The 24030-nt window shown below is 49.8% G+C and overlaps 1 protein-coding gene across 1 annotated transcript in view; it reads right to left on the reverse strand.

Annotated features, from left to right (window-relative positions):
* LOC144728614 (SCO-spondin-like) overlaps positions 1 to 24030 on the reverse strand; it is a 186020-nt gene that overhangs the window by 110026 nt on the left and 51964 nt on the right. The window contains exons 42-57 of the mRNA XM_078608203.1: positions 23540 to 23890; positions 19299 to 19429; positions 18108 to 18249; positions 16636 to 16875; positions 15534 to 15696; positions 14734 to 14974; positions 13471 to 13534; positions 12109 to 12229; positions 9744 to 9978; positions 9272 to 9413; positions 8404 to 8652; positions 6156 to 6944; positions 5218 to 5391; positions 4645 to 4824; positions 2707 to 2871; positions 1512 to 1691 (exon numbers count right to left, since the gene is read on the reverse strand). Of these exons, the coding sequence (XP_078464329.1) occupies positions 1512 to 1691; positions 2707 to 2871; positions 4645 to 4824; positions 5218 to 5391; positions 6156 to 6944; positions 8404 to 8652; positions 9272 to 9413; positions 9744 to 9978; positions 12109 to 12229; positions 13471 to 13534; positions 14734 to 14974; positions 15534 to 15696; positions 16636 to 16875; positions 18108 to 18249; positions 19299 to 19429; positions 23540 to 23890 (3567 nt within the window). The remainder of the gene's footprint in view (positions 1 to 1511; positions 1692 to 2706; positions 2872 to 4644; positions 4825 to 5217; positions 5392 to 6155; positions 6945 to 8403; positions 8653 to 9271; positions 9414 to 9743; positions 9979 to 12108; positions 12230 to 13470; positions 13535 to 14733; positions 14975 to 15533; positions 15697 to 16635; positions 16876 to 18107; positions 18250 to 19298; positions 19430 to 23539; positions 23891 to 24030) is intronic.

Below are 24030 nucleotides of genomic sequence, written 5' to 3' on the forward strand. Positions count from 1 at the left end.
TCCAACCAACACTGACCAGTGGGCAGGCGTATGTAAAGACGGGGTGAACTTTTAGTGCTGCTTGGCCACGTGCCATCATTACACAGTTACACTTGAAGCCCCTTCATCGACTCGCTCTCACCTACCTCTCGTTCTACTCCCTGTGTCTGATGCTCGTCGCAACCTACGCATTCTCCCAACACCCTACAGCAAAGAGAGGTACATTCTTCCCCTGTTTTGCATTGTTGATACTCCGACTGATGCTCCTACTGTTGTGGAGTGACTCATGCAGCCAGCTATGGCTGCAGAGTTTGGTAGTACATGTGGTTTACGTCGTTTATTGTGAAAATTCGGTCACAGTTCCCATGACCACTGTTTCATTGCTTTTATGGCTTTATTTTGGTGATTTTCGAAAAGTTTTTTGGTTTGGCCATGTTTGTTTGTTGTAGTACAGAGTTAGACTGATGGCCTTAATCTAAGTTGTCTTGTGGTTGTTGTTGTTTGACTTGCATCCCACTGGGATTTTTGCACAGGGTTGGTGAACGGTGATTTTTCTGCAATATTTTGCTGTCTTTTCTTGGATTTTCCGTTTGCACATAGTCACTTTAAGATGTTTTCTTGTTCATGTTTTTTTGTTTGTTGTGGTTGCACCCGATTCAAGAGTCGAATGGCTCACAGGGGTACACCTAATAAAATAACTTTGAACTTTGAGCATTGTAGGAACAATACCCCGAAACGGCCAGTGCCTCTCATTAATTTGCTCCACGCGTTAGGGCTGCATCTTTATGAAACAGAATACGCATTCGGGATATTTGTGAGATGCTGAGGAAACTGAAAGAGCCTGCATTCAGAAAATATGCGTGGGTATTCAGCAGACATATCCTCCTGCAACGTGACACTATGCCAGACCACGCAACGAGCTTTGGAAACATCGGAGGGCCTACGCACAACAGCCTGGGTGGAATTTTCAGCCACATCCACTGCACAGCCCAGATCTGTCACGCTCGCATTTATATTTGAGTGGCACTTTGATAGATGTCCTACACGGAAAAAAACATTTCTGAAACGATGCTGCCACGCAGCACGCTGTCCGCAAAAGGTAGAGTGTCAGGCTGATGAATCATTTCGCCGTGCTGCAAGGTTGGCCCCATGGCTCAACATTCACGCGAGTGCAGAGGCGAGGATGGAGACTGCTTAAAATCAGCCAAGTACCTCGGACGTTCCCAAGAGTGAACATCAAAACTTTTCGTATCGATCGCAAATAACAAAACCTCAACGCGTTCATGAAAAACTCGCAGTTTGTTTTCCACGGGCCAGCGTCATTTGACGAAAGCGTGCATAATTAGCGCTCGCGGACCAAAGCCAGCACATAAAAAAGCTACTGATCAGCGCCGCAGGTGGCTTCGCCTTCCCGCCACCCCCCGTCCCCCCACCCCTCCACACGAGCACGGCCTAACGCGGCGACGTCCACTCCGTCTCGACGAGGGTTCGCCCCAGCGAGCGTCGCGCGTTCGACGAGGGGCGCGACTTGCCGGAGGGCCGCGCGCAGGGCCGCACGTTGCACCGCTCGGGTTGCACTGCGTCGCCCGCGCACGCCCGTCCGCCGTTCTTGGGCGGCGGGGCGCTGCACGTCCGCTGCCGGACCCTCATGCCGCCCCCGCAGCGAGCGTCGCACGGGGACCAGGCGCTCCACGCACCCCACTGCCCCTCCACTGGCGGCGACGGCGACGGCGATGACGGCACCACCGTGGGAAAGATGCAAGAGAATACGATTGGGGTTGATCAGCTGCACAGACGAGCAGATGTGTGCATCAGGGGAGAAGCGATCGTAAGCATAGAGACGATATGTAACTATATATAAACACACTGGGATGTGAGCATCTTTACCTGATACAGGAATAAGAGATGGCCCGGAGTGGTTGATGGCACCAATTACCGGCGTAGAGGAAGCGTGAGGCAAAGAATGATTGGGAGAGTCAATGTTTCGTCTGTAATTAAGAGGTACGGAAGCTGGGCTGATGGTGGTGGTGGTCATGGCAACGGTGGTGGTTATCACATTCACTATGAACCTGGAGACCTACAATTCATTCCCCAGCCACACTTATCACAGTAGCGAGTGATATTTTAAACAGTTGTGGCCCTCCCCTAGGTCAGCTCAGCCTTAAATAAGCACCGAAATTGGTAGGGTTGCATAAAAAAATATCAGCACTGGGGAAACAGCGGTGATCAGCTGTGACGCAGGTCACACCACCTCCTCATGTGCTGTGTCAGCCTTAATAGGTGCTCGCTAACAGAACGTACCCCACTCGTGTGATAAAGCTATACGGGGGATATTTGTCTCTAGATGATATTTGCAATGATGTAGTGGGCTTGATGATAACGATAATGCTCGCAACGGAGCACCAAATGTCTAAACATCTGAGGTGGCATGTGGTTTCAAGTGTGTTTTGTTTAACCAGGTGAGCACGTAAAAAGACCAGGAAAGTCTTATTTGCAACAGTGTGCCAGTAGTAGGCGATTGTTGCTAATTGAGTAATATGCGGGTAATTTTTTTAAAATTTGGATAATTTATACACACCAAGGCCTACTCCTGCGACTGACGTCAGGTGATCTTTAATTACCATGGCGACGGACGCTCTACCGCCAGGCCACGTGTGACCACCCCAAGCGATATCCGAACTTTATTGGGATAGAGGACGGTTGTCACCTTGGTTAAGGGTGACTCACCGGGACAGGCCTGCATGAAGCAGGCTCTGCTGCCCATCAGCGTGCGGTTGCAGCTGCCCCCGGCCTGCTCCTCCCTGAGGACGTCTCTCTGCCGGAACATGACGCCCAGGCCACAGCTGCGGCTGCATTGGCTCCACTCGGTCCAGGGTGACACGACGCAGTCCACTGAAAAGAAGAAGAATGAAAAAGAAAAAGAACAACGCTAAACGATCCCAGCGCCGCTCACGATTAAAAAATTAACCCATAAAAACAACGTTTTTCACTATAAATCCTTAATATGCGTGGCGGCTAGAGTCCTCTCGTCCTCTGGCTTGAGATGGCTGCCACCTATGGGTCAGATGATTGCCTGCCACCATTAAGCAATTGGTAATTAAATATTTAAAACAAAAAATTCCTAAAAAGTGTAAAGTTATGGAAAAAAAATTTCACGAAAATAAATTGTCACGCACAACGAGTCTGTGTGCAAAATGTCAGCTCGATTGGATCACGGGAAGTGGGTTCAAAAACGACCGAAAGATTTGCACGGTCGTAAGCGCGTAAGCAAGCAAGCAAGTGAACTTAATATAAAGGATTTAAAAAGAAATGCCTCAAGGCCCGCTGGCTTCTGAAAGGTGCTGGGCAGAGAGGTTATAGTTTGCGTGAGGCAGGACTGGTTGGAGTTTTACACGGGAAGGTGAAAAACTTGATGTTCAGCCTGGAGAATATATACAGAGCTGGCAAGGTGATCAGGGATGGAATATATATCTAGCGTATGGGGAAATAAGCAGAGCAAACACATTTTTATAATTTTACGTGGAAAGTTCATTAATATTTTATGAATTCAGTCATACATTACTCTTAATGTCTTACTTTCTCAGCGAGAAAAAAAAAAAGTCATCTCGGCCTTTTGACCAAAAATCAGCTTTTGAACCGAGCGTTCATAATATGGTGAATGTAATATCGTTGGTCACACTGTACTTGACTGCAGAGATTAGACACACATTTCTGAATTGGTAAATGTTTCAGTACTTCGTGACCTTAATGGCTCTGAAGAGAGAGAGCGCTAATGATTCTGGTGAATTGAGAACATGGTTGAAATTGACATTACTCACATACTCCTTCCTCACCCAAACACTCACTCTCTCACTCAACCATTCACTCACAATCAGCTATAGCGATGCTATTGTATCTGATCTGTAGCTTTTATCTGATGCATTTGAGTTGTACCGCGTGTTGTTCGGCACGATGTCCAACGTTTCGAGAAGCTCCCAGCACGTGGAGCAAAACATCAGACCTTAAGCTAATTCTATTCTAGCGAATGGCTAAATATTGTTCAATGGCTAAATGCCAATGTCGAGGTCTGTTAGCCACGCCGAAAGGGCTTCAAGAGATTGTCTCCCACCCCTCAAGCTCATCAACATGCGGAACAAACCGAAAATACATCAGAGAGCTGGACAGCATAATGCAGCAGTAGTGCATTTAGCTATAGAGCATTCCCTCGTCATTCGCGAGGGATATGTTCCAGAGATGCGCGTGAACATCAAATTTCGCGGATAATGGTATTGGCCTACGAAAACATATATTTTTAATGAATTACTTTAACTAAATACATAAATCAACTATTAAATACATGGAAATTATCATCGTACAATTTTTTTTTTATAATAAACATCAAGTCAATAAAATGTTAAACAGTTTATAAATGAACTTACCTTAAATTATGATGATACTACACATCATAACTCATCACTTTCTCTCTCTCTCGATGCAGTCACGTAGAGTTCCAGATGCGATTTGCAGATGGCGAAAATCGTGGATAGCGAGTTCGTGAAGATCGAGGGAATACCGTACGCCGTTCCTCAATCACGGAATTGAGTAACCAACCGGTGGCTAACTATGAAAAAGCACCGACGCAGCAGGGAAGCGTTGACGAAAAGCGGGCCCCCGCTGAGCACTCACGGCAATCGAGCTCATCCGAGCCGTCCAGGCAGTCCCTGTGCAGGTCACAGCGCTTCTCCGAGCTCACGCACTCGCCGCTGACGCAGGAAAACTGGCGGGCAGAGCAGCGGCCGGGGACTCGGCCGCCTGGAATCGCGCCGGGAGGCGTCGGCGGCGTGTGCGGGAACGGAGTCGCCATTCCTGATGGGCGCCGCGTCAACATTCACGACACGGCGTGGCGACGGACCGTGCGTCCGTGGCAATGTTCACGCGTTCACTACTTCTTAACACATCGACTCGTGGTTTAGTTGTTTTTTTGTCTTAATTACTCTGTGGAAAACCAGTGAGATGAGTTTATATTGTACGGAATAGAATTTGCAGATATGACGTAGTTAAAAAAGGGGATTCATAAAATGAATGTGTGCAGGCCAAGAGTAAAAAAAAAACTGTGAAATGTAGATTAATCGCAGAACAAAGTGCACATCAAAATCGTTGTAAGTAACAATAAGGCCGACATATATTATCCATTAGAATAAAGCAAACATTTAACTAAAATACAATTCAATCTGCCTCTTTTTTTTTTTTTGCCCTTACCACAGTAGCGCTCATCAGATCTGTCGGGGCAATCTCGTTTGCCGTCACAGACCAACGCGGCGTCGACGCACCCCCCGGACGCACACGCAAACTCCCCCACAAGGCAGAGCTGCCTCGCTGCCGGAGCCACCGAGCTGTCCCGAACCACGGCGGTAAATCCGGGCAACGGCCTCCCTGCAGGAACCCGCGACCAAAGGTAACAGCGGCGACGTTAGTGCTCGTTGCGACGAATTAGTACAGGGCCATGTTGCTGTGTGTGATCCCAATCGAGCAATTTGCCGCGTCATTTTTTCTAATTCGGCAACATATTTGGACCGTGGCACTGGCACACAATGGCCTGCTGTTTTCGAGTGACGTCGCGTGATCTTAAGCGTTCACCCGTTAAGCATTTACCAGCGTGGCCTGCCGGATTCGAACAGCGACGAACGCTCTGCAACAAGCGATGAACACTCCACCGCACGTAAAATAAAACAACCCACGGAGACAAATGCCCGCGTAGCAACGTTCACAGAGCAGCAGCAAATCCCCATCGCGGGTATCGCTGTGTTGCTGTCGTCCCATCATCGCTTCGTAAATGATCACACACTCACTGTAATTGGCATTTGTATTAATACGATGGGCTGTAGCATCATACCAGGCTAAATAAATTAACCATGTGCTCACGTGGGGTGTGGTCATCCGATGGTTCTCAAGTCTAATCCAAAAGATCATTTGGGCAAGCGTTGTAGTGAATCGCTGGTGTCGATGGGCAACTATTTCGGCGTCAATCGCTCTGTGTCACCTCAAAAAAGTTGCTTACGAGCATAACGGCGCTGAAGAGATTTACTTTGCACGTCCGTACAATAAATAAAAACTCCTTGCAAATTGCATCGTGCCGCAATCACGATAAGCACCTCAGCAAAAAAACTAATGAACTTGTGGAAAATTTGAAAAATTACCTGTGACCCAAGGTCCCAATGGCAGGATGGGCCCAGCAGCTGTAGCACTTGGACCGGCTAACGTGTGCACGTGGCGAGAGGGCGCTGTGGTGAAGGCATCTCCATGTCCAGGTCGACCAGGCTTTGACCATCCTCCTGGCTGTTTCGTGGCCGGAACACCTGCCGGCCCTGGCTCTCCCTTCGCACCCGGTTCACCCGTCATTCCAGGCTTTCGCGTCGGTTTGCCCGGTGTGCCGATCACAAAGGGCTCACCTGTTCCGCTCACGTGACCAGTGACCGAAGGAGGTTCCCCGGGCCCCCAAATGGTTCCGGGCTTACCGGTTACCCCTGGTTTCACATCGACACCGGGTATGCCCGTCACTCCAGGTTTTCCTTTCACGCCTGGATCCCCGGTTACTCCGGGTTTATCAATAACACCGGGTTCTCCAGTTCCTCTGGGCTTATCAATGACACCCGGTTCTCCCGTTACCCCAGGCCTAACATTAACACCAGGCTCCCCAGTTCCTCTAGGCTTGTCAATAACACCAGGTTCTCCAGTTCCTCTGGGCTTATCAATAACACCAGGTTCTCCAGTTACGCCAGGCCTAACGACAATGCCTGGCTCCCCAGTAACTCCTTGCTTCCCTTTGACCCCAGGTTTTCCGGTTTGGTCAGGTCTCCTTATAACGCCAGGGTCTCCTGTAACGCCGCGCCTCGCTCCACCACTATCGTCCGTCGTCCATTCCGGCCCCAGTGGAAACTTGGCGGTGGAAGGTGGCTTTGTTCTTGGTGAAGCCGGTGGGACTGCTCCTGCAAATGTAACGGACCACACGGCAAAGGTGAGTTAAATATCCTAAGAAGCACGGTGAAGGAACGTGCACGCTAACGCATGGGGAAAACGCAAGTTTGCCATCAAAGTAACGATGCGATTTACCCTAATCTCCGCAACATCACAGAATACTGATCCTTTGATATTTTACAGAAAGCGATGGTCAGTGATGTTTTGATACGCACCGTTTGTGACACGTTTCGCCTCCTCAGACTCAACAGTGTGGCACAAAGAACCGAATCTTTAGTCCGGATGAAATCCGATGAGCTATGAAGCTCTTTTTCACAGATGTACAGATCACCCACCACGCTGCATCTCACCACCCGTCTCCCTCTGCTTCTCCTCCTTGTGCTGCCCCACTTTGGAATTCATTTCCATCATCTCTGGTCCCAAGCTCTCATAACCTTGCTCAATTCCAGCAACGAGTTACACCCTGATCTGTTAATTCCAACTCGGACGGTGCTGTTTATTTGCCGGCCACTTGACATTGTGGTCAGTTGGGCATCTGTACTCAACAACTGTGTTTATGTATATAGTTAAGTATATAGTATGTAGGGAGCGGTAGTGTAGGTGGCGGTTAGCGCTACGCTGCGCTACGAACCCGGCGACGCGAGTTTGATTCCTGCTCATGGCCAACACCCAGTGACGATTATCTGAACCGATTCTGGGCCTCCCCTAGGTCGACTCAGCCTCAAAAGAGTACCTGGTGCGGTGTGTGTAAAAACATCGCCGTTGGGGAGACAAAGGCGGTCGGGCGTGGTGTTGACCACCCACCATCTGGTGTGCTGTGCTGGCCTCCATAGGTTCTCACTCCCAGCACTTTCTCCAACAGTCTGCTAAGGCTATACGGGGGAATCTTTGTATTTTATATATATAAGGTGTTTTAGGGGTACTGTAAAATTCATTGGGACTCTGTAGACCACCTGTTAAAATATAGGGTGCTTCAAAGAAATGTTAACACTTACATGGGACTATCATTTTCAATGGGGCAAAAACGGATAATAAACTCTAACATGATAACAAATGTATGTTATTCTATGGCTCTTTCGGGAAAGTCACGTAGATAAAAGAAATAATAACAATATAATAATGAAATTAAAGTGAATAAAAATATCACGACGTTTCAATCGCAACACACAAGCGGTCGTCATCAGGAACAGGGAGGTTAGCCTCTGAGGGCGAGCTGTTTATGAAGGTTTAGAGATGGGCGGGGCAGCTAATGTTAATGTTAAAGAGTCTCCACTTGTTCGCCATCATTGTCAACACGTGCCTGGAATCTTCACCGGGTGGTCTCCAGAGCCCGGGAGACCACCACATTTCCTTGCGCCGTTGTTGCAAATTCTCCGAAGTGTTAACATTTTTTTGGAGCACCCTGTACACACATATATCAATGTTCCCTAACTCAAACCCAATCAATGAGACAAAGGCCCCGCCGCTCACCGCAGCCCTTTTCATCCGAGAAGTCGGCGCAATCCACCTTCCCGTCGCAGAGCGCCGTCGCCGCGGCGACGCACTCCCCACTCCCGCAGCGGAATTCTCCGGGGCGGCAACGGCCGGGCCCCGGGCCGCCACCCGTCTCCGGCGAAGCGGTGACGCGGCTGTCGACGATGCCCGGCCGCGGCTTGGACGTTGGCTTCACGGGGCCTAGGGGCCCGCGAGTGATGAACGGCATCTCGGAAGGTGTTGGACCTAGGAGCGGGGAGGGGGGAGGGGGGTGGGATTTAGAAGTGCAAGGAATATACGAATACAACCATGGCAGCAGCAAACGGAACGGCAACGATTTCAATTGCCGTATTCGGCAACAGAAAGGATTGGAGTGGTGTCAAACAGTAATTATGAATGTGTAAATGACGTAGTTTGTATTATTATTACCGCTGTAGGGGGGGGGGGGGGCAATGTTGCGATGTGCAATCCCAATTGAGTAATCTGCAGGTATTCGATTTGATTTGGGATGTTAAGGCCAATACCAGTTACATCGCACGGGTTTTTTTTTTAGCTCAAAGAGGAAACCACAAAACCGGTGGAAAACCCATTTAAAACAGGGGAGAAAACATACAAACTGCACACAGAAAGGCACCCGAGTCGGGAATTGAACCCAGGCCCTTCCTTGCTGTGAGGCACAAGCATTACAATACAGTGAGTTATGCTCTGTGTGCTGATTTCTTCAGAACTGCTTTTTGTGTTTCGTTTGTTGTCCTACCCACGCGCCTCCAATTAGCGCGGTCGCCTACGTACGGTGCAAAAGAAGCTCAACATACATACAGCACACGCGCACGTTGATAAGACGAGAAACTGAGACCTTACTCACTCAGAGAACATCCGAGGATTTCCGATCGGAGGTAAATGCCGGTCCGATACTCCACGGGGAGGATCCGCAGGTATCTGGAGAAAATGTAGCGTGGCAGCTTCTGTGTGACTGCGGTCACGGGGTCGAAGTTGCCCTCGAAGACCTTCAACGAAAGGAAAAAGTCAAGGATTCAGCTTGTGGATTTTACATACTAAACATCCACCCCATAGGGCAGTTACCCTACGTCCTTTATTTGTCCCGAAAGGGCATACCGCTATCCAAGAACTGCGTTAAATTTCGATTTAAAGCTTTCGTGACTGCAGGGATTCATCTTCTTGGTTCTTTCGGTAAAGTCACGTAGAAGGGATTATTATTTCCCTTCTACGTGACTTTACCGAAAGAACCAAGAAGAAGAACTGCGTGTTCAGGAGGGGCTCGCATTGTAAAACACCGGCGCCAAGTTGAAACCCACATCCCCTGTTGGGCACCGTACCATCGCCTCTCCCTTGGGGTCGTGCGGGTCCGCGTAGTCGGAGAAGCGCTGCCCGTCCAGGCTGAAGCGGAGCTTGTACTTGGAGACGTAAGCGCCGGCGTGCGAGAAGTGCGAGCGGCCAAGGCCGCTTCCCTGGGTCACGACCCCCGAGATGAGCACGGGCTTCTGGAAGTCCACCTGGAAGTGGGGACTGCGATCCCCCGGCTGGGGACTCCAGCCGGATTCCATCTTGGCTCTGGGATGAAACGCACGGCAAAGGTCAAGTCAAAGGGGCCGCGGGGAGGTGACTCCTGAGGGATGACTGGGATATTTCACGTATGTTCTCTGTGAGTTGAACCTCTTTCGCACCGCACGTAGCCAACCGCGCTAATCGGAGGTGCGGGGGAAGGACAACAACACTAAACACCAAAAGCGGTTCTGAGGAAATGAGTATTCAATCGAGATTTAAAAGTGCATAGCTCCAGTGGCTTCCTAATACCGAAAAGAAGAGTGTTCCAGTTGGTCACAGAAGCGCATCTGAAAGCGCGCGATGCAGTAACCGTCTTAATTCGACGGCGAGCCAAAAGCCGCTGCGAGGATGACCGGAGTTTGCATGCTGGGCGGTAAGTGAGTCTCTGCAAAGAACAATGATCGTTGACGTCCAACAAAATGTCACTCGTTTTTTATTAACCACCGAGGGACAATGATGCAAGGCGTCCTTGCAGTGACTGACTGCGCTCAAATTTGGAATACAGCATTTCCAGGGCGAAAATATCTCCCTCTGGTACCCAATTGGTGTGGCTAAAATGCTTGCAGTGATGGATAAATGTTGTGTGGGGGCTTTTTTGAAGTGGTAGGCCCCATGTGGCCATGGGCTGTAGGTTTCCCCACCTTTAATTTAGAGGCTCTCTTTAGCCACTGAAATTGTTATATATATATACGTAAAAAAAATACTATTTTGATTGCGGCCATGTGGAGTGCTGAATGTTTGCAGGCTGGAGGTCACAAGAGAGACCCAGGCCTTAAAGTGTAATAGAAAAGGGTGTACGAAAGATTTAAACACACACACACAAAATCCCATCTTCTAACCGAACTGCACCAGCCCATCACCCCCCACCTCCATAGCATGGTTGGCTGTGTGCGGTGCGAAATAAGTTCGACATTACAGATATTCATTATCTGCAATGGGAGTAGAGATTAATTCGTGAGCGCATTTCTTCGCTGGTCATTTCTCATTGTTCTTCAAAGGACGCACGGGGGATCCACCGAAGATTATAGAGCGAAACTGACTGCCCGACGATTGGCTGTGTCGATTTGACAGCCACCCACCCACCCCCCTCCACCAAATACACCTCTAATTCTGAAGCACAAGTGCACTTCTCTGGATGAATCAGCAACCAGACATGGAACATTACACTTAAGAGACAAACGGCCATGAAACGTTTTCAGCTTATGGACACCGGTCCATAAACATTTATCAGGAGCGCCGTCGCGGTTAAGCCTCCGAATGTTTAGGCAAAAGAAGAACGTAAAAAAGTCATCACAAAAGGAAAATAAAACAAGGACGTACGCGTGGGAGTGAGCGTTCGCGACGTGAGACACGGGCATATGTTGGATGATGATAAGACACTGTACATTGTAAAAAAATAATATATATATGTATATATATACACAGCAATGTAAGTAAGACCTCATCTCGAGATGCTGTACAAAAAATGGTGGGCATATTTGTTTTCTAGAGGAGAGAGACACACAGTCAGTCACGGGCAGAGGTAAAAAGGAGAGTCTTGAGCCCGGAATTGAATAGCAGGGAGTCAATGGCACGGATGACTGGGGAATGGAAATTCGGCTTATAGATTATGGGGGCAGCAAAGGAGATCTCCCACTGAGCATACTTTGACTCGGGGGTTCGATAGAAAGCCTTTGTTGCCAGAGCAGGGGGAGTGCGTGGGATGGAGGGGGGTAGAGTGAGATGAGGAGTGGGGAAAGTGTGTGGGCTGGAGTGAGATAGAGTGAGATGAGAGTGGGGGGGGGGGGGGAAGTGGGTAGGGGTAAGTGCATGGGGGACCTCGAAGTTTGTGAGAGAAATCTTGAAATTGACCCAGGATTGGATTGGGAACCCGCAGAAGGAACGGATTATTGCCATGATATGGTCTCATTTGTGTGTGTGAGTGAGAATTCTTGGCAGGGGCATTTTGGATCATCAGGCAATTAAGACATGGGGTGTGTGTGGGGAGGCTGTAGAAAAAAGAGTCGCAACAGTCGAGCCGGGATGTAACAAAGGCACGGGTGAGAGTTTCAGTGGCAGTTTGTGACTGTTGCGAGATTCAGACACGCGTGATGATGTTCACACGCAGGGACGTGTGGGATGACGTGAGACACGCACATGTTCGGGATGATGTTGAGCCGCCCTGCGTCCGGGGTGTTGCTTTCCTTCTGCGAGGAGGCGCTGAGCTGCTGGTAACGGACCCTGCCGTCCTCCAGCCCCAGTGGAAAATCGCAGCCCTCTGCACGAGACACGCACACGGAGTGGAGTCCACACAAGGGCAGCACGGGGGCAGTCTGGTACACGCAACAGTTCACCATCCAGACAACAATTCACTCCCAGCGATTCAATTGCGTTTTCACAAATTCGGGGGTCATGATCCCGACTCAAGAATCAATACGTTTGTGATGCGTTGATTTTTACCGTATCATTTATATTGGTGCTCTGTTTTCGTCCCTTTTGCGAAAATGTGTCTTTTTACATTACCGTACGCAATTAATTTACCATTAAAGGGAAATAATTTTTCATAGCAAACACAATTCGATGCATGTATCGTGAGCGTAGGAACTCATAATTCATGAATCGATGCATTGCTACACATCTGTCGGATGGTACATAAAAAAAATGCTGTGCAAGTGGAAACTTCCAATTCTGAGAGTGGGCAGCGGGGAGATAAAATGAGAATTTCTGTCATAAACAAAGGGATTTGATAAGAGGGGGCGGGAGTGGTGGCAAAGCCAAACAATCTTACCATGCACTAAAGATAGGATGAGATTTTTAAACAGCCACATGCAGAGGAGAAGTCTTAAGCCTGAACTCGAACGGGAGGAATGGATGTTAACGGCCAGGGCAGAAGCAGAAGAGGAGGAGCGGCCACCCATCAAGCAGGACATGCAGAGTAAAAGTTGCAGTTGGCACTGACAGGGAGAGGACTTCAGTTAGCAACACAAAACACCAAAGTAAACTAAATCGCAATCAAATTTTGATTCAAAGCTATCGTGACTGCAGGGATTCATATTTCTTGGTTCTTTCGGTAAAGTCACGTAGAAGAGAAAATAATAAAATAATATAAATATAAGACAATAAACATTCTCACGACGTTTCGACTGCAACACAAGCAATCATCATCACCCATAGAAAGAAAAATTTCTTTCTGTGGATTTCGCACCTGATGACGATTGCTTGTGTTGCAGTCGAAACGTCGTGAGAATTGTTATTGTTTTCTATTTATATTATTTTATTATTTCCCTTCTACGTGACTTTACCGAAAGAACCAAGAATATAAATCGCAATCAATTTATTTTACCGAAGCATCCCTGACAATGACCAATTACCCACTGCGCCTAACGTTGTTGCACCACTCACAGCGTCGGCTTCGGAAAAGGGCCCACCCCCCCGGGCATAGACGGCCACTCCGTCACCGCTCTCTCGTCCTAATTTCTCCGCGCAACGTAAACGCGCGCCTGTTTGGGCCCACATTACCTCGGGGAGCCAGAATGTCTTTGCTTGTCACGCCAGGTCTCCTGGTGCTGACCGAGAGATGAGTCTGTTTGGGGGGGGAAAAATATATATACATATAAAAACCACGAGAACAAACGAATGTCTCTCGTGCACACGACTCACAAGCTGAAGGCAGCGGTTTATGTACGCTTGTGTGTCTCTCCGTGCGTGCAAGTGCACCTGAGTGCAAAGGCCTGGTGTTTCTTGTTTTAGGGGCCCTCCCCCACCCCCAAATTATATTTGTCTGTCGATAGCCACAATCACAGCCACCCCCCACCCACCCCTCCTTTTCCATTGGCTGTACAAAGGCCCACGTAGGGTTCAGACGGTTGTGTCCATGCTGTTTGCGTTTAATAAAATACGCTGTTGTGAAGTCAATCGTTTTCCTCCGCTGCGTCCGCTGCAAGGGTTAAGTCATTCCTCTTCTCCACCCTCTCCATTCTCACCTTTACTGTACCGGTCTTCTTTCTCTTGCTGTATCCACATCACCCTGACGCAACCCCCAAACCTCTCCTCTTATATTAAAAATAATAAATAACCTGCCCCATTACCCTAATCACAAGCCTTGCTTTCCAGTGCCCCACCCATGACACACAACCCCACTCTGCCTCTTCCGTAAATTGTCTTGAAATACGGCCACACACGTGCACTTTGCAAATTTGCATTGCATTGTAACCGTGTAATTCAACTCCTGAAGATAATAATTTTAACTTTTCGCGCGCCGCACAAGAATGACTCAGCGACGCGGCGATCCACAGGCAAGCGGGAAGGCAGCAGCCTTGCAGTCAGCAGGCGCAAAATTATCCCCAGAGCTCCGTGTCCCTCTATATATTAAGGCGTTTTCGGCCAATTAATTAGCAATAACATGTGGGAGGAAACCGGAACACCCGGACAAAACCCATGTGTGCGAGGGGGCAACGCTCAATCCCAAACGGGCGGAGCAGATGAGAGTCCACATTTGCTGCACCGCCTTCTCCTGGCAAGCCGGAGTATGGCGCCCCGACGCGTACGGGCAGGGAGTTTCACAACATTTGTGCGGCGATTGACCAACCCTTGCTGCCGCCTCCGCAGTGCTGGATATCCACAAACCGCCCGGCGAAGACGCCCGCAGTAGTTGCGTGGCGAAAGTTTGAGAGAAGACGTGCTGATCACGCGGCCCGAACCGTAAACCACGCTTGGGCGCAGTAACCGCGCTGTGATGCTGAGCGGTTTGGTGATACTGAGCCGGGCGTGGGAGTGCGTTACCGATTCGTGGTCCCTGGGGCCCGGTTTAGTCTTGCCCTGCCACTGCATGCCGGGCGAGAAGCCCCCCATCGTCCAGATTCTCTGAGTCACGGAAGACAAAGGCGGCCGAGCCGTCACCCCGCCTGGTCCGACCCACGGTGGGAACACCGCCGAGTCACCGGTGCTCGTAATCGGCGGTGCCCGGGTGCTCATGACAAAGTCGCCGTGAGATGACGCGGTGGTGGCGCCAACTTGGGTTGAGCTGCAACGAAAAGCGGAGAGGATAATAACGAACCCGGCAGAGACTGAGACGTTTATGAAGCCAATAAAATGCAAATTGAGAAATAAAAGATGCACAAGCACCCGTAAGAATCCAGCAATGCAGTACCTATAATAAGCAGAGGTTATAAGAGGTGGCCAGGTGGCTCAGGGGTGGAAACACCTGAGCTGGCAATGCTGACATCCCTGAGTTTGAATCCGGGTGATGGCCTCTGACAAAACCAAGTTCTCAAGTGTACTAGGTCGACGGTCTTAGACCAGAGAGACTGCACAGATATGAACCCGCCATTTAAATTAGATTTTGCTTCTTAAATCCCACTGCCTCTGTCCACCCAGTGGTATAAACGTGTACGCCACGGTGGAGTTAGTCCATCGGCAAGTCGTGCGCGGTGGGGTAAAATGTGGGGCACTCCAATTTTTTCCCAAAAATGAGTAGGCTGAAACAACCTCTGCAACCAAAGGGACGTGTCAAAGAGAGCTCCTCCCAGTCAAGGCCTTTCCCTTTTGGAGTGCCGTGAGCACACAAGTCCAATGCCACCCACCTGTCACCGGCGGGAACGCATCCGGCCTCGTCGGTGCCGTCGCCGCAGTCGTCGTGCCCGTCGCAGCGCCACGACGCGGGGACGCAGGTGCCCGTTCCCGCGCAGTGGAACTGCCCGGTTGGGCAGCCGTGCCTGGGCCCAATGGTTGGACGGAGCCCGGAACCTAAGGCGAGTGCAGCGGAATGGGTGTCACGTGAGGGTTCTACATTGGGGAGTTTTTGTTTAAATTCATTGGTGGCCGGAGGGAGTGGTGGCACGGCGGTTAGCGCACTGCGCCAACCCGGGCAACTTAAGTTCGAGTTCTGCCTGTGGCTAACGTCATTGAGGAGAGATGTCTCAACCGTTCGCCACCCTCCCGCCTCCACCACTTCATCAACCTGCACTGACCGGCGTGGTGAAGTACGGTGAAATAATTCCCACAATTGACATTGCACATACATGTTGTACATTGTACATACGTGTGTTATTGAGTAAGTGGGTGTAAATAAATACACTCACAAATGCATGCAAGGGGATAACAATCAAAATTATTGACAGTAATGAAAAATTAATAACCTGCTCACTACACTGCCATCTGCTGGCCATCTCATGGTTCCTGTAGGTTGGAAATTTCACACGTGATCATTTTGGTGTTATCGACCAACCCACACATCCAAAAACTGACTTGCAAACATTGCGAATAAATGACACATTCTTTTGGCGAGGAATGTTGCCTTCATAAGTCAACCACTGATGATGACCCATGGCGAGTAGTTTAATCACAGGAAAACTAGTTTAGACTTCCAAAATGGTTCTAATTTTATTGTCCCTGGAACGGTGATGGGCTGATGCATCCCCCACCTATGACTGGAATTTGCAATTTATATAATTAAAAAAACACCTGCTTAGGCACAGCTATTAAGCCAGGCATTGCGGTGTGCACAATGTTTGCAATCCACTTCTTTGGACGTGCGGCTGGTGGATCACACCAAAATCATTCAAGCAACTGATGAATCTCAACGACGGGCCGCTAACGATTCTCAACGCGTCCCCCCTCGCCTCGCTGAACGCGCCGCGTTCAACGACTGCGTCGATTAAATCCGGCGTCCTACGCCACACTCACCGCAGTACATTTCGTCGGAGCCATCACCGCAGTCGTTGACCCCGTTGCAAACGACGCCGCCGGGCCCCGCCGGCACGCAGCCCCCGCCGTGGCACGCGAACTGGCCCTCGCGGCAGCGGTGGCCCGGGCGCGGGGGCCTCGCGGTGAGTGGCCCGTCATGGCCGCTCGGGGTGAGTGGGAGCAGGCGCGGCCGGTCCGTGGCGAGGGGGCCGTGCGGAGCCGTCGGCTCACCTGTCCAGCCTCGAACCGGAAACCACGCCGATGGTAACGTCATTGACTCCGCAAGGAGGCCTCGCACAATGACCACTGAGCGTTTGTTATCTTATTATTATTGTTGTACCGCGCATTCGGTAACATCTGGCTAGGTGGCTTTGTGGTAAGAGGGCGTGGGTCACGATTATGAATCGAAATTCTCTAAAAACAACGAGGAGGATGGGAATGTGGTAGGATTGTGTGTGCACCGGGTGCCTGCCTGGGACCCTTCGCGAACTCCCGCTTGGGAACTTTTGAGTCTGGCTGGGTGGCGTTGTGGCGGAGCACTTGACCCGCAATCAACATTGCCCTGAGTTCAAGTCTGGATCGGGCGTTCGATCTGGACCAGCCCTCTGTGGGTAGTCAACGATGGTCATCTTATCAATAACAGGCCGGGTCTGCCAGATGGAGATTGGTGCCGCCCCGATGCTCATTTTGAGCAGCGAGATTGTGACTTTATTTAGACTCGACAACAGAAATGTAATAAAAAATGCATGACTTGGCTTGGCAGGGCTCGAATGTTGTGTTTTAAAAACGATGTTATTGCCGCTTCAGTACGTTGCATAAATACATATTTGCAGGATAATAGTAGGTTTACCTTGCTGACAATTGCTGCTCAGTCTTTGATGATGATGATATTTGACAATGATGACGATTAATACCAAATTCAGCATTGGGAACCTGTTTCGAACTTTCTTATAAACAATGACAAAGATCCCCATATAGTCTTTAACAGAACTGTTGGGGCAAGTTCTGTTACCGAGCACCTATGAAGGCTGACATGACACTTGAGGGAGTGGGTGGCCAACACCACGCCCGACCACCTTTGTCTCCCCAGCGCTGATGTTTACACACTGCACCAGGTACCAATTTAAGGCTGAGTCGACCTAGGGGAGGCCCAAGACCAATTCGCTGTTACTGCTCACTATTTATCTATGTTACTGTGACTTGTTGCGTATGAGACGTGGTGGTGTTGTTTTTGTTGGTTTTTGGCTCAAAGGGTACTTCAAAATGAACTGAACTGGTCTTGAGCGGGCGTTGAACTCTGGTCTCCGGCTTCGTAGCGCAGTGCGCTAACCGCGACACCGCCGTGAAATTCCGTACGCCTCGCGGTTGAAGAGCACCCGCCAAATATCAACAGGCCATTGCTCAAAAGCCACGCCCCCGCATCCTCTCGTTCGACGTCGCGTCGAGGCGGCTCCCACATCTCAGCTCCGTACCGTCACGGCATCCCAGGAGCTCCACCCTCAGGTAGATGCCATGGTGGAAGTCCTGCGGCAGAATCCTCACGTAGCGGGCGGTGACCACCGTGAGCAGGTAGTTGTAGGTGAGGCCTCCCTCGTCCACGTTGCCTTCAAACGCCTGGCGACGGACACACGCCGGGGAAGGGGGGGGGGCGGTTGGAGTGAATTGTTGTGCCCGGCACAAGACTAAAGGTCGCTGTCGCTGTGAGCTGCCCCGCTATCGGCCGATGACCAAATCAACCCGAATGTGTTCGCACTCGTCAGATCCCGGTGGTGCTGATAGTGTTCAGATGGGTGACCACCATGCATAAAAGGTGGTATAGGCTGCGGGAGCTGTGTTGCGGACAGCGGAGGGCAGCGCATGAAAAGCATTTTGCTATAAAAAAGCTTAGCATATAAAATTAAGATTGATGATTGTATTTCATTGCTATTGTTTACACACACTGAAATGTACGCTGCACATTTCCACTAGAAATCTAACAATTATCCCCAACTTCCTTTTACTAATTGTCATGATTATTCGAGCCCATGATTCGCGCATATGATTTTCTATCTGTACCACGGTTAGCTGAGCAAAATGCCCAGAGCCCCCAAAACACTGAGTAGACGGTAGCAAACAGCATTACTGAAGGTGTGATAGACAAGAAATTGTACACTTCTTGAATTGGGCAATGATATAACTTGCGAATTTTTCATACAATTTGTTTACATTCTGCACAAACCCACCCGTATACACAGCACGATATGGATCGAGAGCATAGGAATATAGATTTTTATTGACGAATCGATAAATCATTAGTACCCGCAGCTACCCGACTAACCAGGCTGAAACGTGGACACAGATTAAACGGACGTCACTCGCTCCGAGTGTGTTTCAGGGCCAGCGGCCGCCGCGTGAGCCCGAGGAGGCTGCGCTACGAACCCGGCGACCCGAGTTCGATTCCCGCTCACGGCTAACACCAGTGAAGATTATCTGAACCGGTCCTGGGCATCTCCCTAGGTCGACTCAGCCTCAAATAAATACCTGGTGCGGTGTGTAAAAAACAACCCGCCGCTGGGGATACAAAGGCGGTGGCGTTGGCCACCCACCCCCTCGTGTGCCGTGCCGGCCTTTTCACAGGTGCTCGCTAACAGCGCTTTGACCTCTGTCTTTGTGTCGACGCTGACCTTGGGGAGCGAGGGCGAGGAGAGGTTCACCCTTTCCTGGTACGGCACCCAGATCTGTCCGTCTGAGCTGAACTGCAGCTGGAACCGCGACACGTAGGCGTCGAACGCTCCGGCGCCCTGCGTCACGACACCTGGCCACGTCACACGTTACACCCACGGAGAGCGCTCTCTTGTAGCTCGTTTGTCCACGATGGTTTGGTGGTGGCGGTGGGGGGTGGGGGAGTACACTGTAACTCTCGTGAAGATGGTCTAACGTGAGAAAAAACTTTAGTGTGAAGTGGTATCGCTATTAAAATACTTTTTTATCGGAAATCAGACAAATTGATCGGAATCTTCATCTCTGAAATCATCAAATATTTGCCCAAAACTTGAAGGTATAACCCATGCAAAAAAGGACAATTTGAAAACATGTGAACGCGTTTTGCCCTGACAACTACCAACACTCCATGCTGCTAATTAAGACCGTCCAAATACAAACACGCCACATGATCCATTCTGTAACTCAATTCCTCATTGCGTAACTGTGTGTGGCTGGTTCACCAGGGGAAATGCAGTGTCGTTGCTCTGTGTGGTGTCATGCCACAGCAGTGCGACAAAAGGCAATGGTTTGTAATGACCCATCGAGTTCACTGGCCCTGTCTGTCGTCACTGAATCATGAAGTGGTGGCAATCGCACCGAGTTGCATAATTTCACCCCGTGTCTTCACCCCAATGCCTGCTTTTTGAGACTCTGCCGGATTCGCTGCGGGTGAATCTCCGTAAGAAAACGGCGACCGTATGTATTCTTAGGACCATAACGCGCTTAGAAAACGAATATTCACCCCAAACGGTGTCAATAAAGTTGTTAAAAATCGGGATCACGCCCATGCATAATTGATTACGGTGTAATTAAATGCACCCCAACTTTTTCTGTAAAATTGCAGGGGATTGGGACAGTTGCGTCTCGTGGCATTCAGAGAAGAATGGGTCCCACGTGCACAACCCCGCAGTTGCCAGTGCAGCATTTAATTATGCAAAGCATATTCCACACATTGAGGCGCACGCACATACTCACGTGCACTACATACAACTCGCACAGACTGCACACCAAAACGTACTCGCATACTAACATCGCATGTGACATTTCCCGATTTAACGGCACGTAAGAGCCCGCTGACAGCATAATTATATTTCTTCACGGGTCAAGTAAGGGTCAAACCAACACATTGTCACACCAAAGATTATTTTGCCACAAATTAAAACCACTAAGCAAACGTTTAAAGAGGGCAACCGGAGGGGAGCGGGTGACTCAAGAGGTCAAAGGGTCGAGTTGGAACCGTTGAGATCCTGGGTTTGAATCCAGGTTTCAGCCGCTCTGTGATTAAACCGTGTTCTCTAGTGTAGTGACCTGATCTCAGCCCGGTCACCAATGATTACAACAACAACAACCACAAAAACACAATTTGAAATTTGGTTCTGCAAAATTAAAATATCGTTGTATTTTTTGTTTGTTACTGTCATGCGATGAACATTAATACAGAGCAGGTGGTAAAATGCTGCCCTCGACTGCGTGCGGACCACAGATCGATTGGAAGGGACCTCAGAGGTAGCTCTGTGATTTTCGCTTCTGTGGGCCATTCCCTAACACGAAGGTTTGCCAACTGCTCTGGCAAGTATCTGAAAGGACACTTCGTAAACATGACGTGACACCCACAGCACAACGGAGAAAAACAAAATGTGGGGTGCTTCAATGTTATATTTAGCATGAAGAGGGAAACAGCTAAACCGTGTCTGCAAAAGAAAAGGTGCCGGATTTAAAAAACAAGAAAGTGCTTCGGTCAGAGTTCACCACTGGCCTGTGCCCTGTTGTGCCCTGGAATCAATTATCAGACAGAGGTGGTCTTGTGGAAAAGAAACCCCACCCTCCCCACCCCCTCAAATGCGCGCAGCTGCAAAGCAAAGTTCCGCGTGTCAGCTGCATTACCTCGCACTCACAAGCACGCGCTGTGAGCACGAGTGCACAGGTAAGCGCCACGGTTTTGCAATATGCCGCTGAAATATTTGGGACGAGGTTATATAACGCAACCTCGCGGTGGCTGCGTTCCGCCGTGAGTTACGAGGCGACAGATTTGTATCGCTTAAAGTGTAAACGTTTGACTTTGAATGAAACTGCGGGCGCGGATATCTGCACGACGGCCTCATGCAATACTGCGCAGGTTATGCTTTCACGGAAGCCTACTTAAGAATGCTATATTAGCGAATTACTAAAGTAGATAATAATGAAGCGTATTAATTGGGCATGAATTCCCCCAGCGCTCCCGCCGCCTTTTATTACGGCGAGAGAGTATCGGGGGAGATATTTTGGGAGTGATTACCCACTGAGCCGTTTCTGGTAATGTGATGACGGGATGGATTTAATGAGGGGTTTGCTTTCTCATTGATGACCGTAAATAAGCTGCTAAAGCAGACTGAGCATTACCGCCTTCGGGCAGGCGAACCCCGCAGAGCTTCACACTCAACTTTGCATGAATGAAAGGTCCCGAAAACCAATGCATCCCCTTGCGGTGACGCGTACGTGGGCCTGCGCCGATGTGACCCACTGGCAATTCGATGGATTGTCGCGATTAAACGGTGGCGATTCGCTTCAAGATTCTATCCATGAGGCAATTGATGTATTTGATCAATGTGGTCAAAGCAGGGGCCTCTCGTGGCAGCAGCATTTAGATACAACGTGAATAAATCTCAAATAATGCATGCTTGCACTCAATTAGATGCACGCGCGATGAGTGTAAGTATTGATTTCAATCAATTAAGCTGTTCATCATCATATCCATGGTGTCGTGTTCCTAACACACCTCAAAAATCATCATCATCATCAGTCACGATCAATCCACTGCAGCATGCAGGTCTCTCTGCGCTGTGACCTTCTCTCGTGATTCTGTAGTGTTAGTAAACTAAACAATTGTATTTTACCAGCTAAGGCCCACTGAGCTACATGGATAATTTTCAGAAGTGACCTGGCCACAAATAAAATCTCAACGAAGGGGTTTATCGTCACGCGGACATTTGCAGCAGCCAAATACTCTAAATCAAGGGTCGGCAACCAAAATAACAAGAAGAGCCATTTCTTTCCAATTCGGTACAAAATTCAGTATTTCAAGAGCCGCAATGCATCTGAGTACATACTACTCACGTACATATTGTCAAGAAGCAGCCCGTAAAGAGCCGCATGCGGCTCCGGAGCCGTAGGTTGCCGACCCCTGCTCTAAATGGACAGTTCCTAAATGCGGAAGGAAAAACCGGGCCGAACATGCAAACTCAAAATATGCAGGCGTCACGGTCGGAATCGAACCCACGTCCTCCTGCATACCAGGCGAGGTAGTTAACGTCACACCACCGTAGTAATTCATCTGGCAGCTGCACGTGATCTGATTTCACCGCTCCATCTCCACACCAACGTAGAACCTTGTTGCTGCATTGTGTACGTGAAGGTACAGACTCTACCGTGGGTTTCTCTGTCTCGGGCAACGTGTGCAGGATGCTTCATAGATCAATCATAATGAGATGGCTGTGGCTTCCCAAAGAGATTCATCCACCAGACCGTAGCATGAAATCCAATGCGGCTTCTCAGCAAATCTGCCCTGGGTGATGCAAGGGTTGTCACGGGTACAATATCACACCTTGTGCCTGCATTCCAATTATAAACCGAATCGCTCAATCATGCCATCTGCAATCGCAACATGCAGTTTTTTTTTTGCAATGTGGTTTCTGTCAGATTTCGAGGGTAAGGGGCTGGGTGCCACGAGAGTGTGGGACAGTCTTTAAAGCGACGACATGAATGTTTAATGAAACGAGGCACGTACACTTTATTTACTGCCGTTCATTAGGTCCGCAAGCCTGGCACTTAAACGACAACAATTTCGCATCTTGCCAGTCCTGTAGGAGGAGGGGGGGGGGCAGGAGATCGTATTAACAACCAGCCAATGAAAACCTCCGGGATTAATGAAATTAGTAACAATCTGTGAGGCTGTAGCAATTGCTGATAATGTTTTATGTGGTTTCACTATGGATAGACTGGTTCCCACCATAGAAATGGAGAATCTCCATCAATGGCTCAGGAACGCTTGAGCATATTGGATAGTTGAGGGTTTTTTTTGGTGTTCCAGTCACGGAAACACACGTGCACAAGCTATTCGACTCCAAATCTGTGTGCGGCTGTGCCACATCCTACGCACAACTCGAGGTCAGAACCCTCAACGCACCCGTGACGTTGCGTAGGCGCCGCAGGTCGATCTGCAGGTATGGCGCCCTCTGCTGGAGGCCCGGGTACTCGCGTGGAGCCGGGCTCCAGCCGTGCAGCTCCCAGGGAGACACCTCGGAGCCGGGCCTCGGCGCCACCCTCCTCAACGGCGGGAGCAGCGGCCCCGGCGCCTCGGGGTCGTCACCGACGCCGTGTGCCCCCACCGTGACGTTCCCGTGCTGCGCTGCCGCCGCCGGCGGCGGAGGCATCCACGCCATCCTGGCGGCGTGCGGGGGGTTCTCCGGCTGGTTCGACGAGGCCGAGAAGCTGCTGTTCGGGAGGTCGGATACTCCCAGAGAATTGTAGCACAAATCTGCCCGGGGAGAGAAGTATATGCGCGCGAGATGCCGAACGGGGTTAATCGTGCGAGGGCGTTTTCATTGGCGAATGAACAAGTGACGCCCCCTGCTGCGCGTGGAACAGATGTCGCTGGAAGGGATCTCAGAGGTAGCT

This window comes from Lampetra planeri, chromosome 1, assembly GCF_965212315.1.
Source record: "Lampetra planeri chromosome 1, kcLamPlan1.2.h2, whole genome shotgun sequence".
Lineage (NCBI taxonomy): Eukaryota > Metazoa > Chordata > Hyperoartia > Petromyzontiformes > Petromyzontidae > Lampetra > Lampetra planeri.